The sequence below is a fragment of the Phoxinus phoxinus genome (genome assembly GCF_949152265.1).
Source record: "Phoxinus phoxinus genome assembly, chromosome: 10".
Taxonomy (NCBI): domain Eukaryota; kingdom Metazoa; phylum Chordata; class Actinopteri; order Cypriniformes; family Leuciscidae; genus Phoxinus; species Phoxinus phoxinus.
The window spans coordinates 13,848,022-13,871,633 of NC_136885.1; the positions used below are offsets into that span (position 1 = coordinate 13,848,022).

Here is a 23,612-nt window from a genome sequence, read left to right on the forward strand (position 1 = left end):
AGTGACGCTCGCGCTTTGTTTCCATACTTTACCACAGCTGAAGTGAAGTGCATTAACTACCCAATTATAAATACAAAAACAAGTGTGCAGAGAAAATAACCTAAAGATTAGCTCTATGTCGAATGTTGAGTGAGTCTTTGTGTGCAGTGTCTCTCAGCGTTTCTCAGGATGCACTGTCATTCTCACAGAAGCTTCAGACGAGCCACTCTTCACCTCTCACTCTTCTCTTGAGTAAATGGCAGCAGCAGATTAGTCCTAAAGCAAGTACTCAATCCGTAGACGCATCAGCGGCCTTCTTGCTCCTCCTTTCTCAGACATCCTCCAGTTTCTCTGTCTTTCCACACACCTCCTGCACTGGCATTGGTACCTCCTCTTCCTCTGTGCACTGACTGGATCCAGAGTTGCTCTTTTTGGAGGGCCAGAGATCTGAAGACCCAGAACGATACACATTATTAAATACTCATTCCTGCTATGCAGTACAATTTCATGCCATGTTTTAATATGTTGAGTGAAATATTAAACTCAAAATGTATATATATATAGAAACCACAAAATTTGATCACATATTACAATGAAATTACTATAGAAGTGATTTATAAATAATGTATGTTATGTATAATATAATAATTAATATAATTAAAATAATTTAATTAATATAATAATAATAAAATATAATATTACTGTATTATATTATTTCTAATGCATATACCGGTATTATAAACACCACTCTGAACAGTTGGTCAGTCATTCACAGATAATATAATATTATATTATATTATTTGTAATGAATATATTATAAACAAAACTCTGATCAGTTGGTCAGTCCATCACAGATTATATTATATTATATTATATGAATATATTATAAACAAAACTCTGAACAGTTGGTCAGTCCATCACAGATATTATATTATATTGTATTATATTATATAATATTATTTCTAATAATATAATATAATACTTCTAATAAATATATTATAAACAACACTCTGAACAGTTGGTCAGTCCATCACAGATATTATATTATATTATATTATATTATTTCGAATAAATATATTATAAACAACACTCTGAACAGTTGATCAGTCCATCACAGATATTATATTATATTGTATTATATAATATTATTTCTAATAATATAATATAATACTACTTCTAATAAATATATTATAAACAACACTCTGAACAGTTGATCAGTCCATCACAGATATTATATTATATATTATATTATATTATTTTGAATAAATATATTATAAACAACACTCTGAAAAGTTGGTCAGTCCATCACAGATATTATATTATATATTATATTATATTATTTTGAATAAATATATTATAAACAACACTCTGAAAAGTTGGTCAGTCCATCACAGATATTATTTTATATATTATATTATATTATTTTGAATAAATATATTATAAACAACACTCTGAAAAGTTGGTCAGTCCATCACAGATATTATATTATATATTATATTATATTATTTTGAATAAATATATTATAAACAACACTCTGAACAGTTGATCAGTCCATCACAGATATTATATTATATTATTTCGAATAAATATATTATAAACAACACTCTGAACAGTTGATCAGTCCATCACAGATATTATATTATATTATTTCGAATAAATATATTATAAACAACACTCTGAACAGTTGATTAGTCCATCACAGATATTATATTATATTCCACCTGTTAGGCATGATCTTTTTTTTTATTGAAAAGCATTCTACATTCTTATAAGTGTTTGCGAGTGTCACCACAGCTACAGATAAAGCCACAATAAGCTTGCGGAGCAAACTTATCAATCCATCTTGATGGATGATGCAGAGGAAACTGACCAATAAGAGGATACATTTTCTCACATGTGACTTGCATAAACACATTTTGGTATGCTTTGAAATGTTGCTTCGTAAAAGTGAACCGAACCAGAAAGAAATTGCTACACTGTAACAAATTAAGTCCCTGTTTGAGAACAAAGCAAACAATTTACAGGTCTAAAAAATGCCCTAACATACTGTTCATGCATTGGAATGTCAGTGTCTCAAGAAGTCATGCAAGAGTATAAAGAGCACTTCAGCGGTTTTGTTTGTGAATTATAGTGGGACTGACCGGTTGATGCTGACATGATCCATCCACATGGTCGTGCATGTCTGCTGACAAGAAGGAAACAGGTGAACAGAACGCACACACACACACATGCAAAACACAGACTCACCGAGATCCACACATTATCTGGAAGAGGTTGATAGAAAGGGAGCAAATGAATGGAGAAAAGGAGAGAGAAAGAGTAAACAGGTCAGTAGAGAACTGTGTGTGTGACAGTCTGTCAGCTGGAAATACCACAACAGTCCAAATTTATGTAAATGGTTATAAAATGAATATAACAGGCTGAGAACAGCGCGTCAGGGTTCAGACACTTACTCTGGGTGTGCGGTGCTGTTCCAATATCAGCAGGACGAGGGGACGGAGTATATGTCTCGGGTTTTTTCTCACACATCTCGCATTTGCCGTCACTGCAAATGTAGCCCTCATCACATGTACACACAGCATCTCTTTTCGGTGAGCATTCCTTCTCATACTTCATATCTGCAAAATCAAAACAGTGAAAAGGGTTATGTACTGTAGAACTGTATGTGTCCATCTGTGTTTCTTCAACTGTGGTCCTACTTCCTTAAATCACTCACTAGATCATTCAATTTAGTTTTTTTCCTGAACATTATTTTAAAATGTAATTTCCACTATATATCAAATCACTATTCTTTTTGTTTTATTGCTAATATCATATTTTTATTTATTTATATACAGAATTAAAAAAATGGCAAAATTTTACACAACCAGTGTTTCATTAGAAATGACCCACAATGTTCAATAATCAATATTCAAATTTACCTTTACTTTTCTTTGTTTTATCACACTTCATCTCAAATATGCTCTAATCTGAACATAAATAAATTTACACAAAAACTATTGAAATAGTTTGCTGATTATTCTCTTTATTTGAATCATAATAGCGTAAATGCTATAATATTATTTGTATGGTTCATTTTTGTAGCTATTCTTAAACTTATGGTCTTGGAAACTAGTAAAACTATAAAAGCTGTAACTACAGTATGTAGCATACAGTATGTAACCAAGTACAACAGCAAAACTGTTTCCTACAACATTCATATTTATGTATAAATGGTTATAAAATTTGTTTTCTCACCAAGAACGCTAACTATTCAGATTACTATAATAGCGTCCACACCATCGGTCGACATTGTTCTGTTTATTATAAGCGCATCTGTCACTTTAAATGCTCGAGCTAGATCTAGCAGGATTGATTCTGATTGGCTGTCAATGTTTTTATCAGCAGCTGGATGAAATCTTTCTGAAAGTGATTCCAACGATATCGTAGGCTACTCTGTGGCTGTGGCGTTATTGTTAAAGCTGTGGCGTGAACTCTGCTATTCTTTAATATTGTGAATGATTTTTAGAACTACATCTTTATCGTTATCTTTATAGTTACCGTCCTTGGTGTGAATGGACCTTAAAACTGTAAAATGTACACATAATTTTTTTTTAAACGCATTTGAAAAGTAGATTTAAAAATAAAAAAACAATGTGACCTTCATATAACAAAAAAAAATCTGAAATCTGTTAGTTTGAGTACAAACCAACCCCAAAGACACACCTGTACCACGTGATTGCTTACTAAAGCAGAGTCATTTCACCGAGACACAATTAGTGTCAAAATAAAACAGCAAACTCAAACACAGGTTTTTTTTTTCTGCTGACTCACAATTAACTTCTCGATCCACCTCAGGATATTCACTTTTCATTTCTACTCATCTTTTTTTTATCACAAGACTCTTGCCTGGTTATGTGACCTTAAGCGTCTCCAATCTGAGCTAAAGAATCATTTGGCACATGTTTCACAGAATCATGTGCAAACTTTCTGCATAATTTACAGGATGCAGCAGTCATATTCATATTGTAAACAACATTTGTACAGAATTCACTTCCACTCTTAAAAAACAGTTCAGCATTGTTGGTCACCAGCATGGAATGTTGCTGGTTTAAATGGGATGTTTTAGTTTGTCTATTTGGTCAATGGAAATGTATGCTTGTCTTTTTTAGCAGGGTCCCAATCATATCAGCAATATTTCTTTGTTCAGTTACTTCAAACATTACTTATACTTCCTGTCCTTTTCTTCCAACTACCTTTTTACAAGTATTTTGTTTGTCCTTGATGTTTAATCGTCAAATTGAATCTACACTTTAAATTTTTTTGCTGCCTTACATTTTTAAGTACAATCAACTTGGATGTTTAAGTCATTTCCACTTAAATTACATTACACTGACTTAAAAAATGATTTGAATCTTGAATAACTTATTTAAAAAAGTTGAAAATTGCTTAACTCATTTTTATGAGTAAAGCAATGTAAAAACATATTGATTGATCATATCTTTTTTCACAGTGATTTAGCAAGGCATTTGCATATCAAAACATCTCAGACATCTCAGTAGGCAGTTATTTCCGTTCCGAAAAATAAATTCCGTTGCTCAGGTGCCATTTTTTTCCAGAGCTACACGTGTATTTTTAACATTTGCTGTCCCATTTCATGTTCGTTGCCAGACACTCAGACATTTCTCAGACCCCCACCTACCTCCGTACTAAAAACCCACCATGATCTACTGAAGGGGAAGCCCCCGTCTTGTTTTACTGTCATGTTTGGTATTTCTAGTTTACTGATTCATCTGAAGATTCAGAACACAGCCAAACGAATCATTGTATGGACATAAAACTCGTGACATCACAAACAAAGAAATGGAGTGGACGTACGTTCTTTGGTGCACGTCGTGCAATGATGACATTGAAAATTTTCATTATAGACGTCCATGTAGTAGTCCTTTCCGCATGTGCGACACGGAGTATCAGGTGAGCTTGTTCCGCATCTCGCTACCATAATTTGTCCTGTTTAAACACACACAAAGACAGGGAAACACATGTAATGAGATGTACTGGCAGAATCACGCTGACTCAGCTGCTATACAGGCAAAATGATAACATTCAACACTGACTAGTTTGAGTTTACCAGTTCGAGTTCAGAGAACAAGTCATCCTCATTCGAGAAACCTGATGTGTCATTCTAAGACGTAAGGTAAATGTCATTAAACCATAGATCAACTGAACCCTGAAATATTCCTAAATAATACAGTTGGTTTTGATATTTTCAAAGAGTACATCCAGTCTTTTTCAATTGAAATGCCTTGATTAAGTCTGCATAAACCGTCTGCGATCAATTTAGTCTCTAAAATTAGATTATTCCTATTTGAGATTTTCCTGCTTAATATCACACGTATTTGGTTCATACATGTTTGTTTAACTCAATACAGCCCTCTATACTCAACTCCATTTATCATGTTAATTATCGAATCTTAACTGATCATAGACAGTATATGTAACTGATGATAGCTTAGCTCATTTTAACTCTTCTCAAGTTCAACTCTGACTCAACCGTGCTCATTTCTCCTCAAACTGTCTTATGATTACACTCACAGTGATGAGGCAGCATTTCATTTACCTGGTTCACATTTTTTGCAGCACTGATCATGTTCTAAGTACTCTGTGCTTTCATCGCATGTCAGTGATTGGACGAGAGGAAGGACATGTGACGAGAGCAGAAGGACAATGAACAGGGCAAGCATCTTACTGGAAGAGAAAAAAAGAAGTTTGTGAAGGTTCAGAATGACACATGATACCTGGAATGACTTTAAATGTGTTAGCAGTGTATGTAAAGAGTCATTCAAATGTATAAATGTATTACTTGGCTGTAAATGACTGATAAAGATGGCTTTTCTTTTTAAATACTTAATGTAGCCTAGGCCTACTAATTATTGATATCTAACTTTTTTCCATTCATCTTAAGTTCTTAATTTATTTTAAGATATTTTAGTTATGATCAAATACATATAGGCTACACTACAATATTTATAATTTGCTAAATGCAATTTATGCTAAATACAACACACACATATTGCATTGCACATATTGAAATACATAAAAAATGTATTTATTGTCTTTTTTAAATAATTACACAGCGTCGACAAACTAAGTTGATATTGTGGCTTTATGATGCATGTGTTATTATATTATTAGCATTTTTACCCAAATTCAAGCTCGAATGGAGTTACAAGGTTTTTGACCAGTGCTTTTCTGGAAATTTCTGAGAATTTGTCCGTCATTACAACGGCCATCTGAGGCAGTAAGTGCGTCGCATTAACAGGTTATAAAATTTACTGTACTATGCGCTCCGTTTTATCTATCAATTTGTCAAAAGCTTATGTTATTATAAAAGATTGCTACACACAGGCTATTTACGACTGCTAGAAACTGCACTCCTCAGATACGCATACATAAAACATTGATCTGAATAGGCTATGGCGTTTCTTGAGTAAAGAAAATGCTGTAGGCTACTTATTCAAACAAACCGTTCTTTATTTACTCTTGCATTGCAGACAAGCAGAGACGGTCCAAACTGCATTCGGCAATTCATTCATCATATAGGTGGGTTTATGAGGTTTTACCATAGACTATTTACCTATAGTTTGATGATCCAATTGAGTTACAAGTCACGATTAGGCTTAGTCACAAGATCTACTTAATACTTTTTGTTGGTTAAATATTTGCAAAACCCACAGACAGACATAACGAGTGACTATAGTGTTTGACTTGAGGCGGCGATGCGCAGACCGGTGATTGGCAACCTGATATCAAAGTACCGCGAGAGTGATTAGAGAACAGACGGCTCCGTATGCTTTCGAATCACTCTCGCGGTACTTGACGTCAATACACCAATTGGTCTGTGCATCACTGCCTCAAGTCAAACACACCTGATCATTTATGAAAAAAAGACAAAATATGGAGATACATCGTCTGACAGCGATGAAATGTATTTTTACCTAGCCTAGGTTTTGATAAGTTATAATAATTTTATTCCAAAACTAATAAAATGTTGTTATAACGAACAATAGGTTAGCCTAGCCTAACGTCCTCTAGTCTATAGACTACCATATGTGAATGGAATAACGTTACATAAGTACATACATAAGTGAATGGAATAAGATTATACAACAATCTTTTGAGCATTCTTACAATATAAACCAGAATTGACGACCCTCGCTGACTTACTAAATTCAGCTTGACCCAGTTGTGTGTATAGCCTATATTTGAGCCTTTAATTTTTATTCGCTTGAACTTTGAATTAACATTGATATAAACATTTGTAACATTTTAACTAGCTTGCTATTTTTTTTACCATACCTGTTAAATCCTTTTATAGGCTATTCACAATGAGAAAGAGTAAAGTCTTACCTTGAAACAGTGTACAAGAGGGAGTCAGTGAGAACGAGACGAGAGATGTGAGTTAGTCAGGCCCCTCTGAAACTTTGAAGATGAGGGGACAACATTTCAGCAATAAATCTTTATCAAAATGTCACGATGAGTCATCTATGAACTAGGTTCAGCAAACGTTATTGATGACTGCCGTATAGGACCCCCAACAGAAGCAGCATTGCTCTCTGTCAATATTTCTCCTGCGCCTCTTTTTCCTACCCCAAAGTTTCCATCAAATGTTTTACATCGTGTTTTAACTTTCAAATAGTTCCAAAACAAACTCTCTCTTTCTCTCCTTTCTCACTCTCTTTGAAACAAATACATACGCACAAAAAACACTCTAGTCTCATTCTGACTAAAACCATGAGTAAAAAAAAAGAAGACGCTAGCACTACAACAGCTACTCATACTGAGACATGAGATTAGTAGTGAGGTCAATGGTGAAATAACGTCCGATCACACAGAATCCATAAAGCTCATCATTTTATCCTGAGCTCAGACTAATGAAGATGAAGACAAAGACTGGTTAGTGTAAAGTACATTATGTCTGAAATCTGCCTCAATGGGTTTTTGGTGGATTATTTTACAAAGCATAATATTCACTTTGTTTTATCTTAATGTGTCTCCCCAACTGTTCTTCACATATGAGCTGTCAACTCGTTGGTTTTCTTCAGAACGGATACCACTAAGAGTGAAGAGTCATGTCTTTCTTGTAGACATGCCACTATAGCACACGTGCACACTCACACAAGTGCAGTTAAGTGTTTACAGTAAAAGGAGGGCTTTACCACAACATCACTACAACCACTAAGATATATTGTGAAATGCAGATAACATCACCTGCTGACTGGCATGTGACCTTAAAGAACTCTAGTGAAAAGAGTTTTGAAAAGAGTTTTCCCCCTTATGAGTGAGACCCCTCTTCAATGATGTCAGATAATTAATCAATTTGATTTGCTATTCTGTCAAAAATGTTACTGTGGTGTGGCAGTGTGCTTTGTATTTCACACTTTCCCTTATGAGTGACATCTGATAGCAAATTGTGAAATAACTGATGTTCTTTTGAGTTAAGGGCTGCAGATGAAAATCCTGACAGATAATGGAATATTTTCTTTTTGGATTTGCATTTGTCATTTTAGTAAACTGGTCATCTCTTGCAGAGAACCTGTGTTCTCCTTTATACTGCAAGTTCAGTATCCAGATCAGGATATCAGGAATCAGAATTCACTTTTAAAATGGTGTTTGAGCATGTATGTTGGTAGTGTGTGCATACAACCACCCTATAATGATACAAATCCACCAACTCCTCTTTTTTTAATCCCCATTAATCATAGCCAGTGTCTCAGAACAAGCCGTTTGGTTTCTATGCAATGTGATGTCACAAATGCTTATGCCCGTCCACGAGTCGATTGCTGATGGCAGGGGTGCCGCCAGGAATTTTGGGCCCCATGACAAAAAAATAACATTGGGCCCCCCCTGCACAGCTGTTGTCACCAGATCTCTAGGACGTACCTGTCCCATCAGATGCTTTACATAACTCTAATCAAATGCTTGCAACTGTCTTGCTTCTTGTAGTTCAATACTAGTACTAGCACAATATTTACTGCTGGTGATTTGTAAATGCAATTCTACATACAGTATGCAATTCATTATTTGATGCAAGATTAAAAGCCACCATAAAGATGTCCTTAAAGCAATCCTTTACAGTCTCAATGTATTTTTATTGTAAAATTAATGACAGATTAAAAAAATAATAATAATTAAAAACCTAAATATATATTAACTTTTTAATCAAAATAAATGAACATCATCATCTCAAAAGAATAAAAACATCAGATTTTTTAACTTAACTGCACATATATGCCAACAACAAAATAAAGTTGACGTGTAAAACGTGTGCAAGCTTCTAAAAATAAATTGAAATACACCAGTATTCCTGTAATTCTTTTGTCTTATGAATTTAATAAACAACTCGTCTCGTATTCTGTCCGAACACACCGCACCATCTACATCATGTGAGTGTAAATGCGCAAAAAACGTTTCCATTGCAGTTTTGCGAAATATTTATTTTTCAAAATTGCCTGAAAAACCACCTCATTTCAATTTGCGCAATTTGAAGGGTAATTGAAACACGGATGACGGTGTTTAGTTGCCAGAAACACCAGAAACCACAAAGTTGCATAGTAAAAGAAAATCTGTTTTTCAAAAAAACGAAAGAGAGAAAATAATGTTCTAATAAAGAGAGCAAATCTGTATAGAAACGCGGCTACTGATGAGTGTGCGCGCTAAGCCAGGACCAAACCATTTCATGCAGATAAAGGGGGGTGGATGTTTACTTTTTGGTTAATTGGGATATTTAACTTTTATTGCCAAAATAAGTACAATCAAAGACATCATTAATTGTATTATTATTTGAAATATACTCAATGATGATGGTTTATATAGTGTATAATATAATAAAAAAATTAAATTACTTTTTACGTATTTGTTGGGGCCCCTGTCAGTCAGGGGCCCTTGGAATCGTCCTAACTTTTCCCCCCTATACGGCGCCCATGGCTGATGGAGCATAAAGTGAGCTGTACACAGACAACAGACCCGGGAGAGAATACAATGCTGAATAAAGTCTTATTTTGTGTAATTTTTGGACCAAAAAGTATTTTCGATGCTTCAAAAACTTCTAACTAACCCACTGATGTCACATGGACTACTTTGATGATGTTTTTATTACCTTAATGGACATGGACAGTATACTGTATATACATTTTCAATGGAGGGACAGAATGCTCTCGGACTAAATCTAAAATATCTTAAACTGCGTTCCGAAGATGAACGGAGGTCTTACGGGCTTAGAACGACATGAGGGTGAGTCATTAATGACTTTATTTTCAATTTTGGGTGAACTAACCCTTTAAGTCCAGTTTTGAGGGATCTGTACTTTACTCGAGTATCATTTTTGGGGAGTACTCATGACTTTACTCAAGTACATTTGAGAAGCAAATATTGTACTCTTTACTCCACTACATTTCTATCCATAGCCGTGAGTACTGAGTACCCGTTACTTATTCGAAAAAAAAAAAGAAAAAGAAAAAATCTCGGAAACCCTCAATTTGTTGTTTCCCTCTCAAACGTGACTGGATTGTGCAGGCGCCACTGATTGGGACAGCCTATCAGCAATCAGCTTTCAGATTCAGGTTCAGAGGTGTGTCAGAACATATTGCCTTCTTTGCTGGTTTAGGTTTATTGATTTGATTGATGAAAAACAGAGAAACTCACATGTACACACAATTGTTAGCTGAATTTTCTTTTCTGATATTACACATTAATGTAAGCTGAGCATTTGCTTTGATGTTCTTGAGTATGTGTGTTTAACACAGTCAGGTTCAAATATGGGTGCAAAAAATCCATTAAAACTCTAGCAGAGGTTTGTCAGAGCGTTGCCATTGTGCTATTACCTTGTCTTGCCTTTATTTAATGTTAAATAAAGCAACATGGTGAAAATGATGAAAAATATGAAAATGACTTGATTTTACTTTCAATTCCTTTTACATTCTCCAAAGTATTAACATTAACATTTTTCATAACTCTATGTAGGACGTTTTCTGTACATAAATGTAAGCACTGTGGCAGTAGTAATGCAATATTTAGAAAATGTACTCTTGTACTCTTGATACTCAAGTACTTTTAAAGTCCGCGTGAACCGGAAGTTGCAAACGACTTTTCTCAAGTGTTGTGACGCATTTCCGAGTGAAACGGAATATTGAACAGAGGGCAGGGTTTTACTGTAGCGCTCCTCCTCTCGCCCATAGCAGAGTAACGGTTTGAGGGGAGTGGTTAAGCGATTAACCAACCCACGCCGTCAAGCCTATGTGATCAGAAAAATAACCATTCCAGACCCGGAAGTAACTTTTCAGACTTTGATTAAAGATAACTTCGGCAAACAATTTTTTTCCGTGTATTAACTTGCACGGATTAATTGTTCACCACAAGACGAGTAATATCCGCTAACAAAGTAAATAGGGTCAATTTTGATTTCATGCCGACTTTAAAAACAAGTACTTCAGTACTTTTACTTAAGTAGACATCTGGCTGTAGTACTTTTACTTGTACTTGAGTAAAATTTAGCAAGGGGTATCTGTACTTTTACTCAAGTAATTAAGCTGTGTACTCTGTCCGCCTCTGGTGATATGGCTTTTAAACACATGCGGATAATAAACTTTCATGATGATGAAGAACTGCAATGTTGTGAGAGCATGACCGCTCAAACCAATCAGATGTTTTAGTTTTAGGCAGAGTATTCTGAGATTATGATGCTCTCCAAGAAATGGGGTCTCCATCAGAGACCACTTTGAGGAGATCTATTTCATCTGCTGTATTATTACTTGATGTAAGATAATTAATTATTTTTTAGAAAATGCCCGATCGTTTCGCTAGATAAGACCCTTATTTCTCGTCTGGGATTGTGTCGAGCCTTTGAAGCTGCATTGAGACTGACATTTGAAACTTTAAACTGTTGGTTTCCATTGAAGTCCATTATATGGAGAAAAATCCAGGAATATTTTTCAGGAAATTTTTATTTGAAAGTGATCCCCATAATCCTTTAAATGTAGTCACGCAATGCTCATGTTGTTACCATTAACAATTTGAAAACAAAGTATAATTTGCACAGTTTGAAGTGATATGATAAGCAATCATAAGATTTAATCAGCGCGATTTACTGCAATGCTTTTTTCCCCCTTAGTTGGTCAGAAAAAAAGTGGTTGTTACTTACTTGTTCAGATTACATTTTCTGGTGAAAATTCTTATGTTGGTCATACTTCCAAAAAGTAGAATCTGTGATTGCGAATGCCACACCGGCGTGGCGATCGACAGCCGCATATTCTCCTCAAAACATTGGATTCATCCGCGCTGTGCCGTGGCGAGGCAGAACCCACGTAAAGTTGATAATTCCACGAATAACTGCAGATTTCAAACAGAGATGGCAACAAAGAGGAAAAACTACGGACTGCAGCTTTAAGTTAGGCTATTTGTCTATTACGATTCCTGAGCCTAAATTCAATCTGTTCATTCTGTTCGCAGTAAAGCGACCGCGCTCCATTTTTAAAATTAGCCTATATGAGAATAACTGTTTAATCTGCCAGCAAACCCTGCGGGTGCAGTATTGGCCTTGTTGGTCAAGCTAATGAAACAGCAGGATCTTGCCATTCTAGCCATGTGGTATGCATTGCAAATTAAATATCAAAACGTAAAAAAGATAAAAAGCCATCTAAATTTAATACACAAGTAGCCGAACCATGTTTTGTTTTGTTCTTTTTTTATTAGTCTTTGAACTGTGTTAAAGAACAATCCGTGGGCAGTTTTTTTTTTTTTTTTTACAATCTCCATGGTTACACTGCAGGTCACAGGGGAAATGGAGACAGGATGTGGTTTCAGAGGTGAGGAAGTTACTTCTTTGCCTCAGCAGCTAAGCGCAACATTCTGTCTGCTATTATAAAAGAAGTCTTTAACTTTTTCCTCAACCTAGAAGTGAAAAGTTTAAGAGCCTTATTAGCTCATATTCCACCTAGAGAAAAATAAATAAAGACAAAATGAGCTATGAAAACATTTCCTCAGTTGTTGTGCAATTCAAAAAAGCATGTACATAAGCCATGTTTGTGTTTTTATGTGCAGTCTGCAGTGGTATGAGAATGTGCCATTACTTAAAGGGATAGTTCGCTCATAAATGAGAATTCTGTCATCATTTACTCACTCTCAGGTCAAACTTTCTTCCCTACATGCAACACAAAATTAGACATTTTGAAGAACTGTACTCCTATTTGCATGGATTGACAATACATGGTGACTGAAGATGTCTAGCCTAAAGAGGGCCCCACAACCACCATAGAATATGATAAAAGCGTTCCATGACTAGTTTCCTGCAGCCATATTGTGACTCTTCATGAGAGTAGAAAGGCACATACAAAACGATGTGTTCCAAAATTGGCTCAAAATATCAGACATGTTTGATATCCTCCAACTGGATGGAACAGTCTAGAGCTCATAATTTGTATGCCCATCATACACTACGCAAATTCTTTTGTGAAATTTACTCTGACTGGCTAAAATCTGCAAGCCTGGCTCCGCCCTCCAACGTACTTCCGCTCAATTAAAAATCTGCAGGCTGGCTCAAACTTTTGACAACAGACAAATCAGGGTAAAAGTCAAAGTGTATTCCAGCAAATTATAGCGATGTCTAAGTCATTTGTGTCAGATCTTATCAATTAATCAATTGATCCTATTTACAAACCCATTTTGAAAGATTCAATCTTACCTAGTTCTCAAGTTCAAATCACTTAACTCGGTAATCCAGATGCAAGTTGCAACATACCAAAATATTCTTAAAAATGTCTTTCTTTTTTAATTAGGAAGAAAGAAAGACATTATGCTGTTTCATTTTTGGATAACTTAAAGGGTAACTAAACACTAAAACAACTTTTTTTAGTTAATGATCTGTAAGAATGGAGCTTCATAAATGCTGTTCATTGATTCGAGTACATTTTTTAACATTTGAGTATAAAGTGTTTTAATTTTCAAATATATGGTGTAAAAATGTCTGAGTGCTGCCCTCTTCAGGTTAAACGGAATCTCCTGAAGTAGGGGTACTCTGTGACGTAGGGGTACTCTGTGACGTAGGGGTACTCTGTGACGTAGGGGTACTCTGTGACGTAGGGGTACTCTGTGACGGTACTCAGTCACGCCCTTGGTGCGAGCTCACCACGCCCTCGGCAGCCCCTGGTATAAAAGCATCTGGTTCCGTCAAAACCACTGTAGCGAGTCAGGAGTTGGAAATTACTAGTATTGAAAACAATCAGGATAGCATATTTTAGCATCTAGTTAGCATAGCATTTATATAGTTATTTAGATTATTTCGTGTAGCTTAGGTAGTAAATTAGCATAGTTGTTAGTGTTGTTAGTATTGTTAGAAGCATAGTTAGTTAGTAGCATAGTATTGCATCAGTTAGGATAGTGTAGATTTTTAGCATTAGCTTTATCTGTGTTCAGTGGTTAGGATGGTACGTAGGTGTAGTGTTGCCGGTTGCAACAGCACTGCTGGACTGCATAACTTCCCACCAGACTTTGAAATTAGGCGCCAGTGTTTACATGCACTTGTGTGCCAAACGCTGCTCTTCCTGCATGGACTCCACAACCGCCGGCGCGTTTTGCTGGATATTTTTTTTCACATAGCGGCAAAATATGTAGGTCAATAGTAATAATAATCCACTCAGATACTGGACCCATTCTCTCTTGCGCGGCTGCTTCGCTAGCATCGTCGGATGCCGATCGCGATGCGGGAGTTATGCGATGTGACACCGCAGTTTGAGCTAGCGATTGAGTACGATTTCACTTTTTGTGTGTAATGTTGCTGTTTGAGCATAAACAACATCTGCAAAGTTGCAACACTCAAAGTTCAAAGCAAAGGAAGATATTTGCTTTTAAAGAAGAGGACTACAACAAACGGCTGGTAGAGACTACACGATATTCCTTCCGGGTTAGTGACATCACCAACCCGAAAATTTACATAAACCCCGCCCCCGGGCATGAACCGGCTCTGGCTCCGCAGACGTGACATGAACCGTCTCTGGCTCGGCAGACGTGATGTAAACGGCTTAACAAGTGGGCGTGGCTAATCAGAAACACCTGGGGTGACTATATTAAACAAGAAAACCTACAAAGGACTACAAAACATGGCACAGACCAGGAAATAACAAAAGTTCACACAAGACAAGAATCATGACATCTCAAGATGGGTTTTTTAAAAGTTTAACTAATTTTAACTTTAGAATGCCGTTTTTGCACGAGACGATGCACAAGGCACAAAACGCGAGCACAATGGTTATACACATCCATCTAGTTTACATAGAAAAACAATGGAATAGTAGCGCATTGGAATGGAAAAACGCATTCTGTGTGATCAGCACCTTACAGTGTAATTATAGGCCTAAATTTAAGTACTGAGTATAATATTAATTAACAACATGTAGGCTAGGCTACTTACAATATAGGGTTAGGGTAGGGTTAGGGTTTGGTTGAGGGTTAGTTGCATGATGTAATTATGCATCATTACTTTTATTACTATGGTAAGTAGCCTACATATAACACACAGTAACAAGGACACACTCTCCAACATTGCAATGCTTGCTTTAATACTTTCTCTATGAACGTTTAGCACATTTTGTGCTCTGCAATGTGGCACCATCACTGTGTAAAGACTGTAGGCTACCTTTCTCAATGCTGTAGCCTAATAGAAGCTTAGAGTAGCCTAGCCTACTTTCGGTTTCATCCCGCTGCTCGAATTCCTTCCACACAGGCACGCGAGGAGGAGCGGACTATTGTGACGCATAACATTTCCAGTCAACGACTGCCCTTCCTTCTCCGAGGAAATGGACGGTAGTTTTACTTTACAAATCTCTGATTTTTAACACGCTTTTCTGTAGTTGTTTGCTACAGTAAGGATGATAAAAAAAGTGTTTGGGAGTATAATAAAGAAAAACGTTGCATCGCCATGAGTGGAGGTAAGTTCACGCTGTTCTCAGTTAAATCTCTTTATCTCTGGCTATCTTAAGGCACTTTCAAGTGAGTGTGGGCGTCGAGACTGTGCCGTAGAGTTAAAACGGGGGGAAATGTTTTAGTCTACATGTCTCTGTGGGGGTCTCATCTGCCAGTAATAATACAAATCTGTACTGTCTGTGGTTTATATATGATTGTCAGTTTCTTATGTAAGCATTATTTCGCAACAGGTTAGACTAGCCTACTGTAATGATAGGCTACTCTGCTTGATATATAGGCCAACAAGGAAATAAGAGTTCATATAACTCTTGCATTGTCTTGACTATGCAATGTTGTGAAATGAATAATTCGGTAATTATTTACTGTTACCTGCACTTATTCACTCTTCTTTCATCCTCCGCCCTGTCCGGACAGTGCCAGTGTGTTTTGTGAAGTAAGAAGCTGCTTTAGCGCCCTCTACAGCGGCCATGAGGAAATGTCAGCTCTGCATTATATTGCTGGTAAGACAGGATTTGCAAAGCAATTTACTCTGCAGTAAGCCGTCATTTTCAAAAGTTCCCAGGTTATCGTGTAAAATAACGCTGTAAAATGTTATATTGATACAGGATTGTGTGCACTCTAAACATAATATTAATTGCGTGTCATTCCAAGCATAGCCACAGTAAATTCCCCAGACATTTTCACCCAAATGATCTTGTGTTCCCCACAGATTCTAATCAGCCAATCATACACAATATCACATTTTCCAAATAGTGGAGCCGGGGCAAACAAAACAAGATGTCTTGATACTGAATACTGGAATGACGAGGGATTCTGCTGTGATAAATGTCATCCAGGTAAAGCAAAATTCAATGCTTTAGTTTATAGATGTGAAATGTGTCAACGGAATTGCTCTTTATGTCCAGTTTATGTTCTTGCATTAGTGTTTTGTTTTTAGTTAGAAGAACATTAATCATATAATGGAGCAAAGCTGTTAGCATTTAAAACACGTTAAATGGATAATGTAGCAACAGGGTGTGTTTTCCACAGAAATATTTTGTTCAGCTCCCATAGATGTTTTTTTTTTCCTCCTCCTTTCTACTCGTGTTTCCTACTTTAGGGTCTAAGTTGACAGCGAAATGCCCTGAACGGGGAAAAAGGTCTGAATGTGTGCCATGTGAGACTGGAACCTACCTGGAAACATCAAACTACTATCCAAACTGCTTCAGATGCCAGAGTTGCAACAAACGTGAATGCCATTTTTTGTATTTCTTGTTTTGTAAGGATCATTTTTCTGTCATCATTTACTCAACCTCAAATCGTTCCAAATGATAACTTTCTTTCTTCTGCGGAACACACAAGATATTTTGAAAAATGTTTTAACAGGTTGTGTGTCCATACAATGATTGTCAATGGGGTACAACATGACATTGGACTCCAATGACTTTAATTGTATTGACAAAAAATATATTGTTTTGTGTTCCAAAGAAGAAAGTAAGTTATAAATGTATGGATGAACATGAGGGTGAGTAAATTATTTTTTTGGAGGAAAGTATCCCATTAAATGGATGATTGTTAAAAACTTCACATAACCAATTCATACCATCTTTGCCATGTTTTCATATGCCTTTCATCTGTCACTTATCCACAGTCCATTCCAAGGAGATATCACCATGTAAACCAAATACCAATAGGGTGTGTGTGTGTGAGCCTGGATATTACAAGAAGAAATTAGACTACCAGGAATGGCAATGTTTTCCCTGTAAGAAATGTGGATCTGGACAGTTTAAAACTGTGGAATGTAAGTTCCTCAAGCTTAATTAAGCTTCATAAATTAAATAAAGTGATATGTTAATCTTATATTTACATTGTAGGATACCGTTGGTTAATGTTTCCATTTTTTTCAGGTTATGGGGAACAGAATACAAACTGTACGTGCATAGAAAATCATTACCCTGTTGACAGTAAAACCTGTAAGCCATGCGTTGAGTAAGTCACCCTTAAGTACTCGTCAGCCCTGCTGGCACTTGTTTAAGTTATTACATTTTAATGCTAGAGTGTATTCCCTGCTGCTCTTCACAAACGCTGAAGTGTATTGAATTAGCCCATGAAGATTATTTTGCTGGCTAATTAACAGATCAATTAAGGGATAATCAACATGTTTAGTAAAGTTTTCTCTATGCCCTATAGATGTGGAGAATGGTGTAAACACTTGTGCATACCCAGCACTCCAACAATGCCTGTTAAATCCTCCCATCCAACAAGTCCTTCAGGTGAGTACTGCATATTGTGGATGCCATGAAACTATGAATTTAGAGTGTAACGATAAAGAGAACCAGGACAGAAGTCTCTGAAAAACATGAGTAATCTTGGGAAGTCCCGTTTAGCGTTCGTGTTCTTTTGAATTTTTGCCCTGCCATGACTAAGCAAAGTGTATCTGCGGTCCAAAAACAACATGGCTTCAGGTAAGAGTTGAATTTAATTGTGTGTTTCTCATCATATTGACCTTTTCAGGCATATTATCTCCAGTACTGGTTCCCGTTTGTGCATGCATCACGGTTGTGGCATTGGGAGTGTTTATGTTATATGAAGGCATCAGGCTTCAGAGGAAGAGGAAGCGTGCATTGTCACCGCAGTCATCATCAGCTGCTCCCGAAGATCAGGTACGATTCTCGATTAACCTATGACACGAGGACACCACACACCATTCATCTCCTGAATGATTCACATTTGATGCAAAACGCATAATTACTGTAGTGCTGTTTTACCAGAAGATGCTTCAGTTTTGATGATGTATACTAATACGTATACTTTTTAGCGAGGCCCCTCCTTTTGGACTCTTAACCAAACTAATTTCCCATAATAAAAAATAATGACATATAATAGTGCTAAACTGGTGCTGTATATACTTCTGCTCACCAAGGCTTATTTTAGAAGTGTCACATGATCCTTCAGAAATCAAGAAGCATTTCTTATTATTAGCAATGCTGAAAACAGTTGTGCTGCTTAACCGTAATACATTTTCTCTTTTAATACATTTTCTGTTTTGGTCAATTCAATGCATCTTTGCAAAGTAAAAGTATTAATTTCTTTAAAATATGTGTTTTCTCATACTTTATCAAATAAAGTTGTAGAACTTTTTCAGCCCAAGACCCCTTGCTGAATGGATAGAGCAGGGCTCAGGATCATAGTCATAGAATATTTATCCAAGATTACATTTTAGGATCTGCAACAGATCTGCAACAGGATTAATGTCTATGCATGCAGCAGCATACCTTACATGCTCTCAGCAACGTGTCTGTGAATCTATTAGCAGTAGTAAGTCCATACGTGCTCTCAGGAGTAGCAATAATCAAATACAATAACATATTCATATTCAATAACATGCTAAAAGTATTTTGAGAGTTGTCATGATTTAACATAACTTGTTATGTGTGGAGACAATTAACCATTTAGCTTGTTAACTCTAGCTTTGGTTGAAGTTAACTTTGAATATATTAAATATTGTTTAATAAAAAATTATTGTAAAAATTGAAGACCCTTGTTGTAAAAAAAAAATCAAAGAAATGTCTAAATAATTATTAGTCCATAGGACTCCTGCAATACCTTCATAGAACACATGTATTTTTTCAAGATTGTGCGATGTGTCACATCTGTTTGACCGGTGTTGTTATTGGTTATTGTATTGTTTTATGCGGGCGGCACAGAAGCTCAGTGGGTAGAATTGTCCCCTCACAGCAAGGAGGTCCCTGGTTTGAGCCAGGAGGCCGTTCTGTGTAAAGTCGGCATGTTCTCGAATGTGCATGTGTCTCTGGTTTTCCCCACAATCCAGAAACATGCAGTATAGGTGAATTGGAGATGCTAAATTGTCTGTAGGTGTGAATGCGTGTGTATGTAATATGAGTCCCAAGCCATGTGATGAGGAGGGTTGGGGAAAGACCCGGCGACTTAAATCATCGCCAAGAAAATTCATGGACAGTTTCTCGCGTATGTCAGAAGATTGCCCATAGAATCTCCAAGAGTTGGATACGACTGAAATTGTTGTTTTATGCATCTTATTAAATAATTATGTTTATTTGATGTTTTTCACAGACATTTATCATCACGGTGCCAGCAGACAAAATGAATGAGAGCGTTCCTTTTACAAGTCAGCCATGCGAACCAGAACAGCACAGAAAACTCCCAGACTGCGTCCCAAGAGAGATCAAAAGTATGTCTGTGTGTATTTGTTTCTACACACAAACCCCTGGAGGCTTGAGTAATGACGGTTAAAGATTATTCATGTCTGTTGTCTTTCTCTCCCCCATTTCTTTCTCTGGCTATCGCTCTTGCAGTTCACGAGTTCTTCTATTTTGTGCTGGATGAGGTCCCTATCGGGCGATTTAAGGAGCTTGCACGTCGGCTTGGTGTTTCTGAGCAGAACATTGACAGGGCAGAACAAGACCACCGGAACAGCAAGGATGCCCACTATCAGATGCTGAAGGTTTGGAGTGACAGTGGCAGTGGAGGAGGGAACAATGTGTTGCCATATCACCGCATCCAGATGTTCATAGAAACATTAAAGGACATGTATTTGGTTAACTGTGCAGACAACATCGAGAACAGGTTCCTTTCGCAGGACACGAGCTCTTCATAATGTGGCCATCGGAGGAACATGGAGAACAGGGCATTAATGGAGATCTTAACCTTCCACTAAATTCCAATGGATTCCATTGAGGGTGGAAGTGCATCTACAGCTGTTTAACACCATGTCATATTTCCAGTTGTCTCAAGATTTCACACTAAAATTTTAAGTGAATGTATATATTTTATCAAAGCTTTTTCTAGTGCTGTCAACGTTTATAGTCTGAACAAGGGTGGTGTGGTGGCTGGGGTTTGGGTTGTCATTTTTTTTAAACAAATGTAATGGAGATGACATAATCATGGATATTCTTTCTCAGTTCTCCTTATAATAGCACAAAACTCTCAAAAACACGTCCAGGTCACATTTCACCATATTAATGTATCACTACTGTTCAAAAGTTGGAGATCAGTAAGGTTATTAAATTTTTTTTAAAGAAGATTGTTAGTGACCTGATCATGTTCTTGATATGTTTTGTGATATTTATCTAAAAATGCCTTCAGCTGTATAGATATATTTTTAGTATTTTTGAAATAAAAGCTATATTTAATTGCCATGTTTTCTGTGTATCACATGGGCTTTTAATATGGTGCTTCAGCAAAAAAAAAAAAATAGCATTAAAGTTGTGCATGTGCAAATATAAAGCTGATTTTACCACAGATGATTTGTATCAAGATAATGTTGCTTAAGGAGTGGTATAATGCCTTTTTCACAAGATGTAAAATAAATATCTCATGTTCACAGAGTGTGTATGTGAAGTTTTAGCTCAAAATACCCCACAGATATTTTTATATAGCATATTAAAGTTGTCACTTTTTGAGGGTTAGTAAAAACGAGATAGGTCCAACTGCAGAACCGCAGAACCATACGTCATAGCAGTGTGAGGACGACAGCGCCAGCCTGACAGTGTCACGATCACACACAAGACGAGAAGACAGATCCAAGTGCAGTAGTTTATTGAAGGGTAATCCGTACTCACAGTCAGTCCAGGCAAGGGTCGAAAGTCCAATAAGGCAATCCAAAACACAAGACACGAACAGTAACAGGCAGGAACAGAAACGGAAGTGTGGGGACATTAACAAGGACTCCGTGACAAACACTGAAACAGACAGGGTATATATACACACAGAACTAACAATGAAACAGGGAACAGCTGGGAACAATGATGACGGGGAACAGCTGAGTGCAGTGAACAGTGATTAGTGCAGACAAGGATTGTGGGGAATGCAGTTCATAATGTGACAGACACCGTGGGGGACGAGGACCTCTAGTGGACAACAGGAATACACAAACCAGACACTGTGACATAATCCCCCCTCTACGGAGCGGCTACCAGACGCTCCAAGACCCACAAAAAAACAAAAACAAAACAAGAGTCCAGGCGGGAGGTAGAATGGTGGAGGATCAGGGGGAGGGATGGAGGGCCAGGACCATGAAGGGGAACAGGAACAGGGGATGACAATCTAACCGGCGGCCGTGGCGAAGCAGACAGTCCATCGGGCGGCCAGGGCGGAGACGACAGTCCATCTGGCGGCCAGGGCGGAGACGACAGTCCATCTGGCGGCCAGGGCGGAGACGACAGTCCATCTGGCGGCCAGGGCGGAGACGACAGTCCATCTGGTGGCCAGGGCGGAGACGACAGTCCATCTGGCGGCCAGGGGGGAGACGACAGTCCATCTGGCGGCCAGGGCGGAGAAGACCCCTCGGGCGGCCAGGGCGGTGAAGACCCCTCGGGCGGCCACGGCGGTGAAGACCCCTCGGGCGGCCACGGCGGTGAAGACCCCTCGGGCGGCCAGGGCGGTGAAGACCCCTCGGGCGGCCAGGGCGGTGAAGACCCCTCGGGCGGCCAGGGCGGTGAAGACCCCTCGGGCGGCCAGGGCGGTGAAGACCCCTCGGGCGGCCACGGCGGAGACGACCACTCGGGCGGCCATGGCGGTGAAGACCAAGGCGGAACAGAGACAGACCCTGGCTCAGGAACTGGAACAGACACCACCGGCTCAGGAACTGCAACAGACACCACCGGCTCAGGAACTGCAACAGACACCACCGGCTCAGGAACTGCAACAGACACCACCGGCTCAGGAACTGCAACAGACACCACCGGCTCAGGAACTGCAACAGACACCACCGGCTCAGGAACTGCAACAGACACCACCGGCTCAGGAACTGCAACAGACACCACCGGCTCAGGAACTGCAACAGACACCACCGGCTCAGGAACTGCAACAGACACCACCGGCTCAGGAACTGCAACAGACACCACCGGCTCAGGAACTGCAACAGACACCACCGGCTCAGGAACTGCAACAGACACCACCGGCTCAGTAACAACAACAGCAACCGGCTCAGGAACAGCAAAAGACACCGGCTCCACCGGCTCAGGAACCAGGGCGAGCAGCTCGGGCGGGGCCGGCAGGGCTAGCAGTTACCTCCGGGCTGGTCTCTGGGTTAGCACCCACCAGACGACCCGATGAAGAGGCTCCTCTCCTTCTCCTCCTCCGTCTACGGACCACCGAAATCCGAACAGCAGACACTGGCTCCGACTCAGGAACAGCAGACACTGGCTCCGACTCAGGAACAGCAGACACTGGCTCCGACTCAGGAACAGCAGACACTGGCTCCGACTCCGGAACAGCAGACACTGGCTCCGACTCCGGAACAGCAGACACTGGCTCCGACTCCGGAACAGCAGACACTGGCTCCGACTCCGGAACAGCAGACACTGGCTCCGACTCCGGAACAGCAGACACTGGCTCCGACTCAGGAACAGCAGACACTGGCTCCGACTCAGGAACAGCAGACACTGGCTCCGACTCAGGAACAGCAGACACTGGCTCCGACTCAGGAACAGCAGACACTGGCTCCGACCCAGGAACAGCAGACACTGGCATGTCCAGGATCCGAGCCAGACGCTCCAAATAGTCCAACATACCCTTGGCGGCCCCACAAATGGGCATCTCTAGACCAGTCTCAAACTGGGCAGACGGGACGTGAACAGTCTCCGACTGGGCAGTCGTGACGTGAACAGTCTCTGACTGGGCAGACGTGACGTGAACAAACTCTGGCTGGGCAGACGGGA

At 38.6% G+C, this 23,612-nt stretch overlaps 2 protein-coding genes across 5 annotated transcripts; one reads left to right on the forward strand and one right to left on the reverse strand.

Annotated features, from left to right (window-relative positions):
* Positions 1–255: 255 nt before the first annotated feature.
* Positions 256–16,400, reverse strand: LOC307005922 (tumor necrosis factor receptor superfamily member 14; the record flags this gene model as incomplete). 4 transcript variants are annotated; one of them, XM_079626459.1, is made up of 7 exons in its annotated part: positions 16,303–16,396; positions 7,369–7,440; positions 5,579–5,706; positions 4,837–4,968; positions 2,433–2,597; positions 2,121–2,161; positions 256–426 (listed from the first exon to the last, which is right to left on the reverse strand). In XM_079626459.1, the coding sequence occupies exons 3-7, from the start codon at positions 5,700–5,702 to the stop codon at positions 256–258; spliced, it is 633 nt and encodes a 210-aa protein (XP_079482585.1). In that variant the 5' UTR covers positions 5,703–5,706; positions 7,369–7,440; positions 16,303–16,396. The 4 variants fall into 4 exon arrangements, with proteins under 4 accessions (XP_079482585.1, XP_079482582.1, XP_079482584.1 ...); XM_079626456.1 differs by having other exon boundaries at positions 288–426; positions 2,121–2,243; positions 16,303–16,400; XM_079626458.1 differs by lacking the exon at positions 16,303–16,396 and adding an exon at positions 12,158–12,234 and having other exon boundaries at positions 288–426; positions 2,121–2,243.
* tnfrsf1a (tumor necrosis factor receptor superfamily, member 1a) lies at positions 15,657–20,804 on the forward strand. The gene is made up of 10 exons (XM_079626444.1): positions 15,657–15,938; positions 16,348–16,433; positions 16,643–16,769; positions 17,033–17,161; positions 17,564–17,713; positions 17,820–17,901; positions 18,103–18,185; positions 18,427–18,575; positions 20,005–20,122; positions 20,247–20,804. The coding sequence occupies exons 2-10, from the start codon at positions 16,401–16,403 to the stop codon at positions 20,546–20,548; spliced, it is 1,173 nt and encodes a 390-aa protein (XP_079482570.1). The 5' UTR covers positions 15,657–15,938; positions 16,348–16,400; the 3' UTR covers positions 20,549–20,804.
* The last annotated feature ends 2,808 nt before the right edge of the window (positions 20,805–23,612 follow it).

Coding starts and splice junctions, on each gene's coding strand:
- tnfrsf1a (XM_079626444.1), top strand. CDS start 16,401: ATGAGGAAATGTCAGCTCTGCATTATATTGCTG. Junction 16,770..17,032: donor CTGTGATAAATGTCATCCAG/GTAAAGCAAAAT, acceptor TTCCTACTTTAG/GGTCTAAGTTGACAGCGAAA. Junction 18,186..18,426: donor CCATCCAACAAGTCCTTCAG/GTGAGTACTGCA, acceptor TGACCTTTTCAG/GCATATTATCTCCAGTACTG.